The 18638-nt window shown below is 50.9% G+C and overlaps 1 protein-coding gene across 10 annotated transcripts in view; it reads right to left on the bottom strand.

Annotated features, from left to right (window-relative positions):
- Nucleotides 1–18638, bottom strand: part of MAP4 (microtubule associated protein 4) — a 111380-nt gene that overhangs the window by 91108 nt on the left and 1634 nt on the right. For 9 of the 10 annotated variants that reach the window (XM_027905953.1, XM_027905958.1, XM_027905960.1 and 6 more), the window contains exon 2: nucleotides 2948–3202. In XM_027905953.1, coding sequence (XP_027761754.1) covers nucleotides 2948–3185 — 238 coding nt within the window. In that variant the 5' untranslated portion in view covers nucleotides 3186–3202. Of the gene's footprint in view, nucleotides 1–2947; nucleotides 3215–18638 lie in introns of all 10 variants that reach the window. The other variant, XM_027905954.1, reaches the window with a different exon arrangement.

Raw genomic sequence — 18638 nt, 5'->3', positions numbered from 1 at the left:
CAAGGTCACAGGGGGATTATCCCAGAATTCGCCAAATTACTTTGTCCAGCCAGGTGCAAGGAAGAGTAAACCCCTTTCTCCCCAAGCTATGCCTTTCCTACGTATTTCCCAAGTTAACTGTTAGTAAAGCTTTATTCCAGGGTGGATTTGGAGGTGACCACACGACTGCTCATCACATCTCCCTGCTCCTCTCCATCTCTCTGTGCCCCACCACGGGGCCCAGTTGAACAATAAACCCACCTAAACTTGCTCCCAGGTTTAGGAAACAAGGGAAAGAAAACCCTTGAGCAGAGCTGGACCAGCTAGAGCCTGACAGGATGGATGATTAAACCTCTTCTGACTGGGGAAAGACAATCTCAGGAGCACAGCCCGTGCTGTCGGAGCACATCGGTGCCTTTTAACATAAATAAATTAACAAGCAGAGGCTGCAAAGCCTGATCTGGGCAGGCTGCTCACCCCTCAGGAAAACAGGTCTGTCTGCAGCCTGGGACACGGAACTCATGGAGGCCTGAAAACCCCAAAAACTTGGTGTTGCCCTCACACACTGCACGACCACCCCCTGGAACCTCCCAGGGCTCCTTCATTCTGCTGCCTCCACAAAGAAAGCACGTTCAGCTTTACTGTGTTACAAACATTGAATAAACCTCATGAAGGAAACAGAAATCCTCCTCAAAAATAGGTGAGACAAACTGGGACGTTCCAGGATCAAATCCTAAGACCAGCCTGTGGTGACTGAGCGTGGTTTAGTCCCCTCCCAGCTCAAGGTGGGAGAGCTGACAAACCCCACTCAAGGCAAGTTCTCCAGTTTCTTCAGTTTAGGGTCTTGTTTGCATCTTGCCAAGGATTTAGATAATTCCCAGAACCGCTTTCCAGCCATCCCAAAAAAGGGAAAAACAAATCTCCAAAGCGAGAACGAGAAATTGCATCTTCCTCCCCCCCCACCGCCAGGCAGGAGGGAAACGAGCTCTGCTCGAGCTGCCCCAGGACTGGCTGTGCACCCAGGGGAGGGGACACGGGTTAGAAAAGCCAAGAGGTCACAGAATCCCAGGATCACCGAGGCTGGAAAAGCCCCTCAAGGTCACAGAGTCCCCCCCTGTGCCCCATCCCCACCCTGTCCCCCAGCCCAGAGCACTGAGTGCCACTCCAGTCCTTCCCTGGACACCTCCAGGGCTGGGCACTCCAAACCTCCCTGGGCAGCCCCTGCCAAGGCCTGACCACCCTTTCCAGGGGGAAATTCCTCCTCAAATTCTTCTCCTGAGTCCTCCCCACTGTGCTATTCCTGCCTGAGCTGTGCACACAGGACCCAGCAGTTCCCTCCCGGGGCAGCTCAGCCAGTTTTAATTACTGAGCAAACCCAAAAGGCCTCGTTACACCCACGGCAAGATCCTCAGGTTAATCTGAAATTGTGAGCTGGGACAGTAAAGTTCCAGGGGTGCATGTCTGGGAGGACACACTTAAGGAGCTTTTATTTTAAACCAATATTGTTAACAATTTTAGCACTGAGAAAACCCTGGTGCTGAGGTGGTTTAGAATCTGCAGCTTCTAGAACAAAAGGATCATTTTAAAATATACTTAAATTGTATGCAAAGTGTTAATAAGTATTCAAGTTTTCCTGTTATTCCCAATTGTGGAACGTTAAAATATATATTTACATTATATAAATTACATATTTATATAACATAATGTATTATATAAATATGTATTTTATATTATATAAATATATTTATATAACATAATATACATGTTATACAAAATATAATTGAATATAATAATACACATCTAAACTGCCCAAAGCTCCACATTTTATAATCTCTTTGCTCACTTCCATCCTTCTACCCATTTGTTACCATTTCATCATTTAGGTCAGTATGGAAAATTCAAAGTTACCTTTTCTGTATTACAAGGCATCTGATACAGTTCTACACAAAATAAATAAATGCCTTAAACAGACCAGAATTCCCCACTCTCTGATCCTGGAGCTTTTATTTATTCTGAGGAATCACATCCCCCTTTTCTCAACACTGATGAGCAGCAGGATTAAGGTAAAAAAAGAAAAATTTTTCTTGTGAAAGAAGTCACCAGGTTATCAGAGCACAGGTTTTCTTCTACACAGCACAGACTGAGGCCACAAAATAAATAAAATCATCAAGGCACTGCTGGTCCCAGGTGACAACTCCCACTTGGCTGGACAGGGAACACAACCCAGGCTAAGAGGGGAAGAATTTAAATTGCTCACTGGGAAAGAAATCTGATAGATGGCCCCAAATCTTACTGTCTTCCTTTTTCCTCTGCTAAGGAAGGGAATTTCTGTTTAAAACACAAGGGTGTCACAGTGCTGGGGGGGAATGGCTGCACTTGATGGTCTGGAAGGTCTTTTCCAACCTTAATGGTTCTGTGATTCTGAGTATCAACTGTGATAGAAAACATCCACAGCCAGCAGGGACAGCACCATGTTCTACTAAAAATGCACACAACCAGCGCTTACAGGCAGCAAGAAATCCAAATAAATAAACACTTGCATCAGAAACACAAGATTTGGGTGTGGAGCTCCCAAAGAGGTGATGAAGAGCAACAGCTCCACATCCCCCTTTGCCCCTTGGATTTGCCACCAGCCAGAGTTGTGGCACCTTGCACAGCTCTGATAGTTTGGGAAATGGTGTTTGCAAAGCCCAGGATAGGGACAGTGCCTTTTCTGAGAACCCCAAAAGATTACTATTGCAGTAATATTTCCATAACGTTTTACCCCAGCAGCTCCTGTGGCCCAGCAATGAGGGCTCATTTTAGAGGCTGAAGAGCAGAGAAGCAACAAAGAGGATTTGATCTCCACCTCTGCTGTTGGGGTGAGCTGCTCAGACTAACCCAGAGCAGACCCAGGCCTGTTTGGGCCCCGTCCCAGCGAGCAGAAGGGTTCCCTGGTGGCTCTTGGCCTGGTGCTTGGGGCACTTACGTTCCACCTGCACTCCGTCCGCGTGGCCTTTGCCTCTGGGCTCCTGGCTGCCCGGCTTCTCGTCCTCGTCATCCAGCAGGGGCACGTAGTCTGTTTTATCCACCGTCTCTCCCACCACGTCATCGAATTTCTCTGCCTCCAGCGTGGCAATGAAGTCCCTTTTCACCTCCTCCTCGATCTCGTGGGGCGGCTCCGTCAGAGCGTCCGCCAGGCTGAGGTTGTGCTCCAGCTCGGCCATTTCGGCACCTCCGCAACCTGCAAAACCACGTGGGGAGGGGGGAGAAGAGACAAACACCTCAGTGAGAGACCTTTCATGGTGACCCCAGGTTGGTGCTGACCACTCTGTGCCTTTTACACGGTGAGGAACGTTTGCTTCGGTGCTCGATAATTCCCAGATGTTCATAAACCCCCCCACACACCAGTGCAGAAAGGATCACCTAAATCAGGGTTTAGCTCATGGATGTTACATTACATGGGGTGTTTTATCAGAAGAACCTTCAATAAAAGCTGTTAAAAAATAAACCTCCCGGTACCTGGTCAGAATAACCCTGGGGTGACCTTGATTGGTGCCCTGCCCCCGAGCTCAGGGTTAATTACACACCCTCGGTAGATCAATGACGCAGGAGACTTTAGTTCTGGGGCTGGCTCCACCCAGCTTCCCCTATGGAGATTAGGATTTTCCATAATCCCCGATGTATATATACTGCAGTGAGGCTTCTGATCCCCTGGAGAGGGTCCTGCAGCATGTTTCTGTCCTCAGCAAACCTCACTAATACCAACAACCCCCCCCCAGCCCCGGGATTTGGGCTGGAAGGCGACATTTTAATAACGTTTATATGAAAAAATACAGCCAAGAGCACATGTAGGCATTATATCCACAGCTATGAATTGGAAATGAAGGAGAAATAATCACCATTTCTCTCTCCCTCCCTGATTTGCATCTCTGTATTTGATTTAATTCCTGGCACCCAACAGAAAATGCACCTGAGCTGACTCATCTCAACCCTCCAGGTTGGCACAACGCACACCCATCACCAAGCACTTATTTTTATCGCGTTCCATCCTTTTGAAGTTATTCTTGGGAACAAGAGCCAGCAAAAACTGCTGGGAATTTGAGGAGAGCTGTCTAAGGGAGCAAAGCCACCACTCTCGAGCGAGAAAAGGCCCATTTTGCCACGTTCTCTCAGAGCAGAGTCAGCCAGAGCTGCTGCACAGCGAAGGGATCAACAGCTCCATCTGCAGAAACTGCCTGCTGCAGACTGGAGAAACCCCAAACCAGAAGGGCCAAGAGTATCCAAACTGGGGCGTTTCCAGCTCCTGCTATGGCAGTTCAGCTTCCCTGGATTTTGGTGGAGGTTTGGAAGTGCAAAGGGATTTGATGCTGCTCTGACTGATGCACAAACTGCAGAGACTCCCCCTGGAATGACTGACTCTCCCTTAGGAGGCCAGGGAGCCGGTGCAGCAGTGCCTGGTTGGGAATTATCAGGGAACATGAACATGGAAGTGAAGTTTAGAGTTCCAACAACAAAAAACAAAGACCTGAAGGAGCTCAGGGAAAGCGATCCAGCATTTCAGAATCAGTTCCCACTGTACTGAGACAAGAACCACCAAGCCACACTAGAATTCCAGAATGGTTTGTATGGGAAGGGACCTTAAGGATCATCCAGTGTCACCCCCTGCCATGGGCAGGGACATCTTCCGCCAGCCCAGGTTGCTCCAATCTGGCCTTGGACACTTCCAGGGATCCAGGGGCAGCCACAGCTTCTCTGCCCAACCTGTGCCAGGGCCTGCCCACCCTCCCAGCCACCAATTCCTTCCCAATATCCCATCTCTCCCTCCCCTCTGGCAGTGGGAAGCCATTCCCTGTGTCCTGTCCCTCCATGCCTTGTCCCCAGTCCCTCTCCAGCTCTCCTGGAGCCCCTTTAGGCCCTGCCAGGGGCTCTCAGGTCTCCCTGGATCCTTCTCTTCTCCAGGTGACCCCCCCAGCTGTCCCAGCCTGGCTCCAGAGCAGAGGGATCCAGCCTCTCTCCAGGAGGATCTGGAGCTGAGGACACGGAACTGGAGCCATAACAAGGCCCAGGCACAGCCCAGGGAACACAAGGGGCACTTGTGTGTTGGTTAACGAGGGGTGACCCAAGTGGCCACTGTGCAGCAGCCCAGGGTCACTGACTTCCATGGGGTGGCAGAACACTGACCCTCTTGTTCCACAGGAACAAAGGCTCCTACTCCTTGAACTCCAGGAAATTCCCTGTCAGCACTACAGGGCCACCGACAAATACCTACGGGCTCCAGCCTCTCCAGGGCACTCACATTCCTCAGGGACAGTGGGATCCCACTGACAGCGGGGTCTCTGTAAGGCCAGGCAAGTCTATTATGGAAACTAATTCAGTTAAACCTCTTCTTTTTCATTCTCTGAACAATGAAAGGTCAGACTTGCAGCCAGATCACACTCCAGGCAGCAAATGCACTTTCTGTTGGTTTAGATAAAGGTCTTGAATCACCCCTTGGAATTTTTCAGGGGTGAAAGGTTTGGAGTTTTTAATCCCCTGTGTGGGGTCACAGCTGAGTGAGTTATGGTTGGTAAAAATGCTTGTTTCACACTTAAATGATAGTCTTATGGGGAAAAAAGTTTCTTTCAGAGTTCTTGACTGTTTTCAAGACAAACCATTAACCAGATGTGCCCACAGCTGGCCACATCACCCTGCAGGGAGTGTCAGCCAGGGAAGCCACTGCCAGGAGTTTTATCTGTGCATTGCTCTTCAGAGGAAGGAATGGGGCTCATGAATGGCCACTTCATCATCATCGAGCCCAACTGTCCCCCAGCACTGACCCACGGCCCCATCCTGCCTCCAGAAAACACAGGAATCAAAACTACAGTCAGAAAATCCAGAACTCCCCAAAACCCGGGGAATAAACAAGCAAAGGCTGCAGCGAACACACTCCAGTGCTCAGTGTTTAGGTGGCCCAGAAATTATTTAGTCCTGAGATATTCAAGCACGTTTTGTCCAGCCCTAAACAACAGTTGGCCTCGATGATCTCACAGGTCTTCGCCAGCCTTAATGACTCCACCATTAACTGCACTATAATTAATGGAGGAAATGCCACCAGAGCCCTGGTGGCAGCAGGAGCTGCTTCCCTCACTCCACGTGAGCAGGAAGCAGTTAGGAATTCTTAAACCTAAATCAAGGCTAATCCCACCCAGACCATCCTCCAACATGTGAATATTCCACCGCAAACAAACGATAATTCACATCGTGCTTTTCTGGGTCCAGATTGTGGGGAGGGTTTTGTGTCCACATCAACGTGGCAGCACTTGATGAAACTGCTGCCATAAAATATATGGCATTTTAGGGGTTTGATGGCATCGACAGTGTTGCTATTTCAGACCTGCACGGGAACTGGGACACTGAAGTGATCTACTTTCCGAGGAAAAATAATAATGAGGTCATGCAGCCTTATCAGCAGGACATTTCCTTGTCCATATTTAGCTAAACAGGGAATGCTGTTATAACTATGTTATAAAAATAAATCAGCGTAACTAAGAAAAGCCAATTTGCATTTTTGCAGCAAACACAGAGCCGGTGCCTCAGACAAGCACCTGGTACAAACCACCCTCACCCAGAGGCTGCAGCAACCCCCCACAGCCCAGGTGGGTCAGAACACCCCTGGGAACCTCTCCCTTTCCATCTCTGCTGTTAGAGCAGCCAAACTACACCAATTCCCAGACTCCCAGGGCCCGGAGAGTTAACAAAGACAAAAGGAAAATGAATATATTGTACAGATTCTGCACCAAGGGTAGAAAGCAAATCACGAAGGACACTCCTTCATCGAGCAGCTCAGGGAGACAGATGCTCCCTACACCACTGGAACATTCACCTGGAACAAAGTCAGCCAGGAAGCATCAAAGAATCATCATCGAGATGCACCTCAATGCACTGCTTCCACTGCCATGCAAATCAGACACTCCCAGAGCACACAGAAGATGGATTTGGACATGAACTTTTAGGATGAAAGGGCAAAACTGAGCAATGACTGAGGGTTGGGAAGGCAGAGGCTTAAAAATGCACTAAATTTCCTCCTGGAAAGGGTGGTCAGGCACTGGCAGGGGCTGCCCAGGGAGGTTTGGAGTGCCCACCTCTGGCCGTGGCACTCAGTGCTCTGGGCTGGGAACAAGGTGGGCATCGGGCACAGGGGGGACCCATGGGCTGGGAGGGCTCTTCCAACCTCACTGATCCTGTGATTCCACCGTGATTCCAAACAATCTTTCAGCTGAGAAAGAGCTGTGAAGGTCCCTGTGTTTGTTAAACAGCTGAGGCAGCAGCCATGGGGTGACACCAGCCTGCCTGACTCCAGGTCTGGATCCCTGGAGGAGCCTCAGAGGACTCTCCAAGGTGAGCAGTTTGCTCCCAGGAAGGTGTGGAAGGAGCAGACTACAGCCTCACCAATCCCACAGCTGCACTACAGCCAAGGAAAAGGGTTTTTCCTGTAGCTGGACATCCCAGGAGATCTTCAAACCATCCCACAGCAAATCAGCCGTGTTCCTTTAATTCACACATCATTTTCCTGTAAAAGGGTTGTTTAGATCTCTTGGTGTTCCAGGCACAGCTGATCTGCCACACTCAGGGTCTGCCCCATCTGTTCCTCTTCATGCTCAGAATCCTTGTGTACGCAGTGAGTAACCTGTTTGTTGGGATAAGTAAAATCCATCTTCCTGGCAGCTCCGCTGGAAGGCTCAGCAGAGTTATTTTAATCTCTCACCCATATCACAGACCCCCCTATCCTGAAGTCTTGTTCCAAAGGGCTCCTACTATTTACAAGGTTTCAGCTGTGGCTGCCCCATCCCTGGAAGTGTCCAAGGCCAGGCTGGAGCAACCTGGAAGGTGTCCCTGCCCATGCCAGGGGTGTGACTGGAGGAGCTCTAAGGGTCCCACCCCTGCCATGGGCAGGGACACCTTCCACTCTCCCAGGTTGCTCCAAGCCCTGTCCAACCTGGCCTGGGGACACTTCCAGGGCTGGGCTGTCAGCTTCTCAAACTGCCAAGAATGCCTTGCCCAAGTTCTACTCTAAGTGACCCAGTGGAACAACTTCCAGAACCATCATCTCCCCCAGCCTCCCTCTGGAAGTGGAGACAAATCAAGCAGCACTTCCACGAGCCACTGCCTCCAGCCTCCCACCCAGGGAAGAGTGGAATTTGCTTGCTGAACTTTGTGTTTCCATCTTGTAGCTGTTGTGTTCCTGCCTCCGGGCACGCACAGGCTCGGAATTCAAAGTTATGAGCAACCTGGCCCAGATCCTGTGTGAGCCGTCTGGAGATGGAAAAAGGGGAGAGTGGGCAGGGGGTGCCCAAAAAAACCCAACACTCCCAAACCTGTGAAGTGTTTAAACAGAATCCCACTCGGTGTGAGACACTGACTTCCTCCCCTGGGATTTCTGGCCGAGGGAGGGATGGTTCTTCCCAGAGGAGCCCACACAGGTACCAGTTCCACAAGGCAGAGCGGCTGCCAGCCCTGCTGGTGACAATGACACAGCACTTCAGCCCTGCTGGGCTGCCTGGATCCCAGTGGGATCACACACACAGCTCTCTCCTGCTCCAAACCAGCTGCCCTCGCCTCTCTGAGCCACCCTGATGCCAGAGGGGCCAGAGAATCACACCCACCAGGATAACCGAGCGGCCTTGCCCCACTTCTGCTGGTTCAAAGGAGACTCCGAATCCCACATTTCCGAGAAGCACGTCCATCACTCCAGGAGATCCACCTGCTCCTTTAAAATTAGCTCCTCCCTGCAGGCAGAACAGAATCCCTGCTGCGGGAACGGGCCGGCTGGGCCATCATTCCCATTTCTCTGGGCTAAGTCAGGCTGCTTTTCTTAGCCCAGGCTGCTGAGGCGTGAGGGAACAGGACAGCAGAGATCTGCTGTGTCATCCTCCTTCCAGAGCCCTGGAATCCACAGAAAGGATTCCTGCAGCCGCCCTTCAAAAAGGAGAGGACTCAGCAATCGAGACACTCCTCGCGTTCCATGGCTGGGCACAACAAACCTATGACCCAATTTAATTCTTGATCATTTTTTTGGCACAGTCTGAAACACTGGGATTCATTCATTTTTATTTTTTTTTAAAAGTCAAATGCAGCAAGAAGTTCTGCTTTACTTTTACAGCTGTTTGGAAATCCCTTAAATCACCAGAAGCTTCTCGGAGCCAAAGAGATGGAGGACAAGAGATCGTTAATGAAATCTTTCCAACAGCATTTGAATTCATGTTCAACTCAACTGCTAGAAAAGTCAGCCTCAGAATGTCCTGAATTCCAGAATTATATCCAGGAATTAGCTCCCAAAGATGCCATGATGTGCAGGTACCTCCCCACTGACAGAGGGGAGTCCAGGCCAGATGTTCAAGACCTGAAGGACCAGCCCAAGTACCTGACACCACATCATCGAACCCCAAGTTAATCAGAAGATTATGGATATTTCCATAGGAAAATCAAGCATCAAATTCCAACTTTGGGCACTGTTTAAAGCAAAGTGCAGCCAGCAGCTCCCTCGGAGTTCCTGGGAGAGCAGAGGAGTTTCCAGCTCCACTTATGAAAAGCAGCACATCAAATATTATTAATTTCTAATGCTTGTCTGGGCTTTCAGCAGATCAGGATTCCAGGAAGAGTCATGCCACAAACAGCCACGTTCTCCTTCAACCCACAAATCCAGCAGGAGAGTTTCCAGCTATTATTTATATGGATTAAGTAATTCTTGCCCTCCTGGGTGAGGGACAAGAGACGTGGTGGGAACAGAGGAGGCAGATTTGGCAGAAATCCTTCCCTGGGAGGGTGGGCAGGCCCTGGCACAGGTTGGGCAGAGAAGCTGTGGCTGCCCCTGGATCCCTGGAAGTGTCCAAGGCCAGGTTGGACAGGGTTTGGAGCAACCTGGGCTGGTGGAAGGTGTCCCTGCCCATGGCAGGGGGTGGGAATGGATGAGCTTTAATGTCCCTTCCACCCAAACCATTCTGGGATTCAGGGATTCTAACCCTGAAACGGCTCCAAAGGCTCAGTGCAAACCTGGGGTCACTTCCACAATCCCTTTACGCCCACAAACACCAAACACGACGTTTCAACTTCTCCCTTCAGAGGGTTTAATGAAGTTGAACTCAGGGTTTCAAAGCCAAGGCAGAGCTTCAGTCACTATTGCTTCCTCCTAACTGCCTGCTCCTAGCCATTTCCTCTTCCACATCTGACACCTCCCAGCTCCCACTTCTCGGGTCGCCAACGACCTCTCCCTCATCTTTTGACCCCGATGGCTCTTCCCGCTCGAGCCTTCACAAAGCCAAAGCCAAAGCCAGGTCAGACAGGCTCTGAGTGGCACTGCCCAGACACCAAACAGCCCTGCAGACTCCCCAGCTCTCCAGGGCCTGGCCAGCCAGGGGTAGCTGAACCTGCACATTCAGGCACATCCTTAGTCACAACTTCAGAATTTAAAATGGCCCGAAGTGCAGTTTGTTTGATTTCACCATGTCTGGTAAGAGTCCACAGAATTCTGGGGTTATTCAGGTTTTCCAGAGTGCCCATGGATTGTAAGGTTTCATCAGTCAGGGCACGAGCCATTTCCCTCCTGTTTCAAGTATTATTTTGCTGTTATTGGCACTGCAAACAAGCCCAACTCACCGTGCTCGAGTCTTTAATGAAGATTTCTGCTCCATAAGCAGAAACATTTTCATCAGCTCGACTCCCCTCAGGAAAGCACCAACAAAGCCAACGAGCTGTGCTCTCTCCCCATCGTCAATTATTCACACGCCACGTGAATTAGCACAGGGAGGCAGCAGAAAGTCTCCCAGAATTCCTGCCTTGCCAGGAATGTTAAAGATTCCCTCTGTTCCTAGAGATTTGAGACAACTTCCATTCCCTTCCTGCCTTCCAGCAGCCACTCCTCACTTGGAGAGCTCACACCCCAAGGGATGGTAAAGGCCACAAGGACAGCAGGGCAGAAATCCCCCACCAGCCAGGGGGGAGCTGTGGCACAACCTCCTCTCTTGCAGTCAACTCCAAAGCCATCACTAAAGTGTCAGTGCCATTTCTCAGGTTTCCTGAGGCAATTCCTACCTGCTCTTTCCAGATGTGGACAGCCACTTGTATTGACATTCCTGGCCTCATTTCAGAGTGTTCTCTGCTCAGGGAGAGGATTCAGTCCTGCAGAACTTGTCTCCTCTGCCCAGGGCCGTAAGGACACCCCAGGGCTCCGGGAGGAGCTGCAGGGCACTCAGGCAGAGCTCCCAATGCCACCAAAATGACCAGAGCGAGGGATCACGAGCTGAGGGCAAAACTGCCCAGACTTCCCTCCTGGCCAAACCCTAGCAAGGACAACAAATGGAAGGAAGCCCATGGAAGGAGCCAGTCTGGAGTGCCTGGAGAAGCACACCGGGATCCAAAGCAAAGTCTCGGAGCAAGGAAGGATGGTGGGAAGGGGGAGGCTCACGCAGGAAGAGGGACTGGCGCCAGCAGAGCCACGAGCGGACAAAAACCAGAGCCAGGAGGATTTAGGAGTGTCAGACTGAGGAGGAGAAGACTGATACGGCTCCAGAGAATCGCCCAGCAGCCCATTTCCAACCCTGACTTCGCTCCAGCTGCACCCATTCCCACACAAAGCCGTGGCACGTCTCGGTGCCTGCAAAGAGCGTTTTATTCTCATTAATTACACCCGAGATGAGATGAGATAAGAGCACACCAACCTCCTTCCTGCATGATTCCCTCCCTTTGGGCAACCTCCCTGCCACAAACCACTCAGAAGGATGGGGTAAGACTGTCCCACTGGGATTGCTCCAGCTGGAGTTGTACCTTTTCCAAGCTGATAAAAAGTCACATTAATAAAACTTGCCTTGGGTTACAGCAGGAGATGCTCTGCCAGAGAGGCTTCGCTGGGAGGACAAGAATAACTTTCCCCTAAGCCCCAAGCAGGGATTAGGGACTCTAGAAGGTGGGGATTAATGGTCTTGGCTGGCCTTCAAAAAAGCCACATGGAAGATGAGTTCATAGATAATAACTGTGAGGGGCTTTCAAGGGCCAAGCTCTGCCCGCTCCTACAACATCGAAATAAGGGACCTAAAAAAAGACTCCAAAAACCGTAAACGCTTAGCTGAGTAAAACAGAGGAGTCTTGCCCACCTTCTGTACAGACCTAGAAGTTTTAGCTCCAAGATGACCTGTTCCTTAACAACTTTAGAAGTCCCAGCTCCCCGGGGCAAAGCTTGTTCGCTGCTTTTCAGGACGGGGTTTTGTGCGCCGCGTCCCGGGAGAGGCAGCACCAAATAAGGAGAGTTTCATCAATCATGGGGGGGAAGAGCCTCCTCTTTTTCTCTTGGCAGAGGGGAAGCCAGAGTGGGGGCGGGGTAGGAAAAGTCGGGCTGTTCGCAGAGCACTTTCTACGGTGGATGTTGAGGCTGAGCCGCAGCCCGGCCCAGCTGCTCCGTCAGCTGCTTTCCTTTAATAGCACGGGCAGGGGAGAGGGAGAGGGGAGAGGAGAGGAGAGGAGAGAGGCTCCCACCTCCCCGAGAGCACAACCCACAACATAACAGCCTTCTGGCCTCGTCCAGAGAGCTCCTTCTCTCAGAACAAAGGCAAGGATGGCACAGGGCTCACACAGGGGGTCACTCAGCAATTATCATCTTTACGGGGTACGTCGTACCTCCTGGTTGTTCTTCCTGCGAGATCCTCTCCCCGTCAGGGCACAGGGAGGCAGAAGTTTCACTACAAAAGTTCACCTCAGCCAAACAATCCTCGTGTCAGCTCCTCTAAGTTCATCCCACTCCGTGTTTGCCTTACGTATGTGGCTCCCAGAACCATGGATTTTGTGCCTGTGTGAGAATTTGGGCTTGAATTTCTAAGATGGGACAAGAACTGGACAGCACAAGGACTGCGATGACAAACCTCGAGATGAGAACGAGTTCAAGGCATGCTGTGGGGAAAAAACCTCAGAGGTTTAGTCCAGCTTAATTATAGCTTTAATACCACTGTGCAGGCCCTCGATGCCTTCATGAACTCACAACACTGCCTTATGTATATAAAATAATATATAAATATGTATATATAGATACCTGAGAATGTGGGAGGGAAAGACCAGAGAGGACGAATTCTGAAATTAAGTTAAGCAAAAAAAGCTCTCACTGAAGAGTAAAATAAGCAGGCATTAATTACCATTTAATGTCCTACATCCATACTGCACCTCATCAAGAAGTTCATTGGACTAAGCCTTGAAAATTCCAAGTTACACTTTCTGTGGAACAGCAGAAACAATCCAAGCTTGTGGAAACGGGTTGGAAAAGAGGCCCCTCGCGAAAAGAAATGAGTGTGTGCAGGGAAGGGAAGGGAGCTGGGAAGGGGCTGGAGCAGCAGGAGCAGCTGAGGGAGCTGGGGGGGCTCAGCCTGGAGAAAAGGAGGCTCAGGGGGGACCTTCTGGCTCTGCAATCCCTGACAGGAGGGGGGAGCCAGGGGGGGTCGGGCTCTGCTCCCAGGGAACAGGGACAGGAGGAGAGGGAACGGCCTCAGGCTGGGCCAGGTTGGACATCAGGAGGAATTTGTCCCTGGAAAGGGTGGTCAGGCCTTGACAGGGGCTGCCCAGGCAGGGGTGGGGTTCCCATCCCCAGAGATGTTCTGACAGGCACTGACTCTCTAGAGAAGTGCCCCAAAATCAACGAGTTTGCCAGCGTCAAAAACCAAGCCAAGCTTCGAGCAAGGAGCAGGAAACATCCCAGGTTATGGAGAGCAGCAGCTCCAGCAGCACGGCCATGAAGTCAGAAGGAGCTCATTTGGCAGCCAGGACACACCATCACTGCTCCCAGCAACTCCATCTCCAACAGGCTCCACTCCTTTCCCTCCACGGGGTAATTCCAGTTGTGTCAGTGACTGCATTAGAGCAGCTACTTTACTTTTAATTAAAATAAGCCCTTCTCCTGACAATGTAATTATAGAGCACGAGAACCTGCCCATCAGGACGCAGGACTGGAAGTTTCCAAATGAGAAACTTGACGGGAGAACTATTTTCATCCATGACAACTCAGCATCACTTGATGTTGCAGAGCCAGAGGAGTGGGAACAGCAGAGTTGGCAACGCTTTTTGAAGCAGATTTGCAAAGACAAAACAATACTTTAAAGCTTCCCAACACTACTGGAAGGTCAAGAGGCTCGGGGAGAATGAAACAAACCACTTCTTTCTGTGAGGGCCACTCAGGTGCTCAGAAGCTCCTGGAGAACTGAAGTCCCTGAGCACACCCAGGGTGGGAGCAGAGCACACCTCGAGGGCTCCAAGCCTGCTCCTCACCCTGTTGAAGAGCAGCTTTGGAATATCCAAACCTGCCCTCACACACTGCTGTGCCACCAGAACACGCTTAGGAGGGGGCTCTGCACCATCTGCACCATCCAACGTATGGATTTTGTTCATCTTGGGGCAACCCCACAATAAATATAATGGGGATTTATTCCATGTCACTGGGAATTACTTCACAGTAGGGATAGTTGTGCCTACACCCAAGGGAGAAGGACAAACCTCAGGAATTCTTTTAAATGAAGGTAGAAGCCTTTAGCTTTGAAAACTGGGCACCTCTGCAAGCAGAGCTGGAGCCTCTGGCTACAACAGCTCATGGAAGGATCTGCTGGAAACCTGGCAAGTAAATCCTGCCTGCCTGTGATCCAAGGGAAGGAGGCACTGCTGGTGCTCATGGAACAGCTCCCAAAGACAGGTAGAAGGATAATTCAGCTTCAGAACAGGATGAGAGGTGGGGAAAGGTCCAGTGAGTCATCCCAAGCCTCCCAGAGGGGGAACACGGGGCACATTCCCAGCTCCATCACCAGTGCTAATGGAGAGAGCCCTTCTCCCTCAGAGGGGGAGTTACTGGGAAGGCACAAGCTCAGGATCCCTCCCTGCCTGTGCCACAACACGACCCACGTGCAGACCCTCTCCAGCAGCACCCCCAGACCCCCCAACGAGTCCCAGCCCCTCCCGTGTACCAAGGGGGTAAAATCAAAGACACAGGTACAGCAAAGTGCTCAGAAATCCATTCAATAGCACATTAATCAGTGTTTAATCTGCACGCCAAGGCCCAGCAGGGAACTCTGCTAGACCAGAAGCTCAGCAAGCCCGTTCCCATCTCCTTCCCGTGGTATCGATCAGATTCTTATTGATAAACCTGTCTGTTCTGAAAGCCCTGTGTCATCCTGGGCAGCAAGGAAAGCTAAAGGTTACAGCCAGACCCTCCTGCCCCCTCTGGCCCTGCAGCTTATCCCTTCAGCAGAGGGATGCCAGCCCAGCCCTTAAGCTGCTGCTGTTATTCCTTCCCAACACGGCACCTTAATTCCCTGCGAGCAGGGGAACACTCCTGCTCTCACGTGATGGTTATTCTTAGAGAGGATCCCGGGGATTTTTCCTGAGCTCAGTTCAGCCCCACAGCTGGCCCAGGGCCAGAAGAGCATCACAGAACTCCCCAGCTCTGCTAGTGCAGCACAAACACATTAATGGCATTTAACGTGGCAGGTTGGGCAGGGAAGGGCTGGGTGACTGGAGATAAACAACCCTCCCAGGAAGCTGTTCCTGCCACACACAGCTCACGACAAACCCAGTAAAAAAAAAGCAGATGACAGGTCTGAGGGCAGGCTGATGCTCTCACCCAGCCAGCAGCTGAGCCCAGCTCCTCCTGAGGTAGTCACAGAACACCCTGGGTTGGAGGGGACCCACAAGTCCAACCCTTAAGTCAAAAGAACAAATTCTACACTTGAGCCTCCCCCTTATCTTAACCCAATTTTAATGACAAAATCCCTGCCTGACACAGAAATCAACCAGCATCAGCTACCACAACGAGCAGAACCACACTTAGGCAACAACTCTCAAAAATAACTGAAAACTTGAAGCCTGGGGGAAATGCTCTCAGGTCAGAGAAGGCACTGCTCCAATGCTTTTAGCTTTCCTTCAAGAAATATGCTCAAATGTTGCAAGCTGAAGAATGCAGGCTTAGTTCAACCAGAATGGGGCCTTATCTGGCTAAAAAAATGGGATGTCCTGTCAGGGACAGGAGGATGGGAAGACACTGGGAGGAGCTGCAGCAGGAGGCCCTGTGTTCATTCCCTCCCAAGGAAGGTCTGTGAGAGCAAACACCCCTCTCTGCTCAGACCCTCTGGGGTCTGGAATCTGATGGGGTGGCACCAGGGGGAAGAACAGCCATTCCTGACATGAATTAATGCAGAATAGTTTCCACCTTCCCAAGTGCAGGAAGCCAGCAGAGGAGGAAGGGAGTAGCTGCTCAGCCACTATTGTATTTACATTTCCGTGCTCTTGATAACAAACACACTCAAGGGTGGCTGAAAAACAAGGCACTGGCTGGAAAACAAAAGCTGAGATTTCATGAAAGGAAGAGCAATAAGAGAAATTCCAGGTGCCCCCTCAGTGCTATCAGGCACAGTGAGGACACAGGCAGCTCCCTCCCAAAAAGAGAAGGAGAAGGGACCAGGTAAATAGTTGTTCAGTGTAGTACTGGAAAAAAAAATACTCTTTTTATTTTAATTCAGGGTTCTTCCCACATTGCTTTAAGGCAGTAAAACCGTACATGGTGAAGGAGAACTCTCGAATCACAGAATGGTTTGGGTTGGAAGGACCTTAAAGCTCATCCATTCCCACTCCCTGCCATGGGCAGGGACACCTTCCACCAGCCCAGGTTGCTCCAACCTGGCCTTGGACACTTCCAGGGATCCAGGGACAGCCACAGCTTCTCTGGGAAATCCATTCCAGCCCCTCCCCACCCTCACAGCCAAGAATTCCTTCCTAATCTCCCATCTATCCCTGCCCTCTGGCAGTGGAAGCCATTCCCTGTGTCCTGTCCCTCCATCCCTTGTCCAAAGTCTCTCTCCCATCTTTCCTGTGGGCTCCTGCAGGTTCCTGGGAGGCCACAATTCGGACACTCCTCAACCAGGTGATCCAACAAAACCAGCCACAAACACTTCCTCCCTCCTGCCTCTCTCCCAGCTCCTCCAGAGGATGTTGGGAGGAAGTTGCCTTTATTTATCTGAGCAGTCAATGAGTGGGGATTAAATGCTCCAGGATAAATGACTTCAGGAAGCACTTTTAGCTGCTGAGTGCAGTCCATGGGAAACACCTGCTTGGCTTCCACGTCCTGAAACCACGAACAGCGAGTGTGGAGGGGAACGTGGATCCCTGGGACTCCAGGAGGCACTCACACTGGAGCTCCCATTTTTGGACAACAGAGAAAGAAAGGAGGGGAATCACAACAGCAAGCCCCCGAGCTGGGAGGCAACAACACGACCTGTCCCAGCTCAGGGAGCGCCTGGACAACGCTCTTTGTCGTATCGTTATTTTTAGGTGGTCCTGCAAGGAGCAGGGAGTTGGACTCAATGATCCTTGAGTCCCTTCCAACTGGAGATATTCTGTGACTGAGTAAACTGAAGTCTGAGAGCGAGTCCAGACACCCAAGGAGCCTGGCAGACATTCAGACCAGTTGGTCCAAGCTCAGTGAAGTAGAAAGGAGGAAAAACAGAAAGCACTCCAGACTGGAGGGTGAAGGAAGGAAAACACGGCGCTCTCACATTCCTGCATCACCTCCCCTGTCCCCTAACGCTCCCTCCCTGCAGGAGAAGGTGACAGCACACCTGCCATGACCTCCTCAGGTCCACTGAGGCCACGGTAAGAGGCACTGTGGGCACGTCCCCTCCCTCCATCCCACCCAGAGGGAGATCAGCTTCTGTTCAACTGGCTTTTAGAGCATGACTTGAGATGGTTTGGCCGGTGGTGGGGCTGCCAAAAAGGGTGGTGGGGCTGCCCCAGCTGGGCCTGGGCCCTGTCACAGCATCACCAGGAGCCTCCTCCAGCCACACCATGAGTGGACACAGCGTGAACGGGCACACACAGCAGTGGGAGCCCTACTGAAAACAAAGGGCTTTGCACCCACAGTGTCATCTCTGCACCTGCCACTTAAGGGCACAGAGCTGTTCCTCAGATGCTCTTTTTTTTTGTTTGATCCCATAAGTAAGTTTTAGGAGACAGGTGAGGCTGCTGTCGCCTCCAGGCAGTGTCTGTAAATCGCAGCAGAGACAGCTGGTGATGTAAGAAGGAGGTGTTGTGAACTGCATGCCTGTGACTCCCTGGCATTCCTCACAGCCAGACTCGCAGGGTGGCACCAGCACTCGGGACTCAGTCGGTTTTGGTAAGGAAAAGGCAAAAGAAAGTATCAAACAGTGGAGAAAACGGCTGATATTCCTCTCAGGAGTCAAACACATCCACAGCACTTGAGAACAACCACAATTAAACTGCACTGCAGAAGAACCTGGGTCTCTCAGTCCACACAGATATCATAAATAAATTGTAATTCCTTCACTAAACTATGCCACATGAACACCAGCCCCTCAAACACCCCCTGACTGCAGAGTGCAGTGGAAGTGGAGCTTTCTGGAGCCTTCCCCGAAGGACAGCGAGGATCAGAAACGTGGCTGATCCGCTGCTCCCAATTCCCAACAAATCAAATCAGACTTGTTTTCCTTAGCCTCGTTTACCCATTTTAATCTTTTGTAGTCCTCTTACTCTGACAAAAAGAAGATTTGAGTGACCAAGTTAAATGTGTGCCCTTTGCAGCAGAAAAGACAAGAAAAAGAAGGTCCAACTGGCCAGGAAGGAACAATCCCCGAGTCCCACCCCAGCCCTGCTATCCCAAACAGAAACAG

Source organism: Empidonax traillii, unplaced genomic scaffold, assembly GCF_003031625.1.
Source record: "Empidonax traillii isolate 1590-97213 ecotype Southwest subspecies unplaced genomic scaffold, ASM303162v1 scaffold1224:size237778, whole genome shotgun sequence".
Lineage (NCBI taxonomy): Eukaryota > Metazoa > Chordata > Aves > Passeriformes > Tyrannidae > Empidonax > Empidonax traillii.
This window is presented reverse-complemented; position numbering and strand designations above follow the sequence as displayed.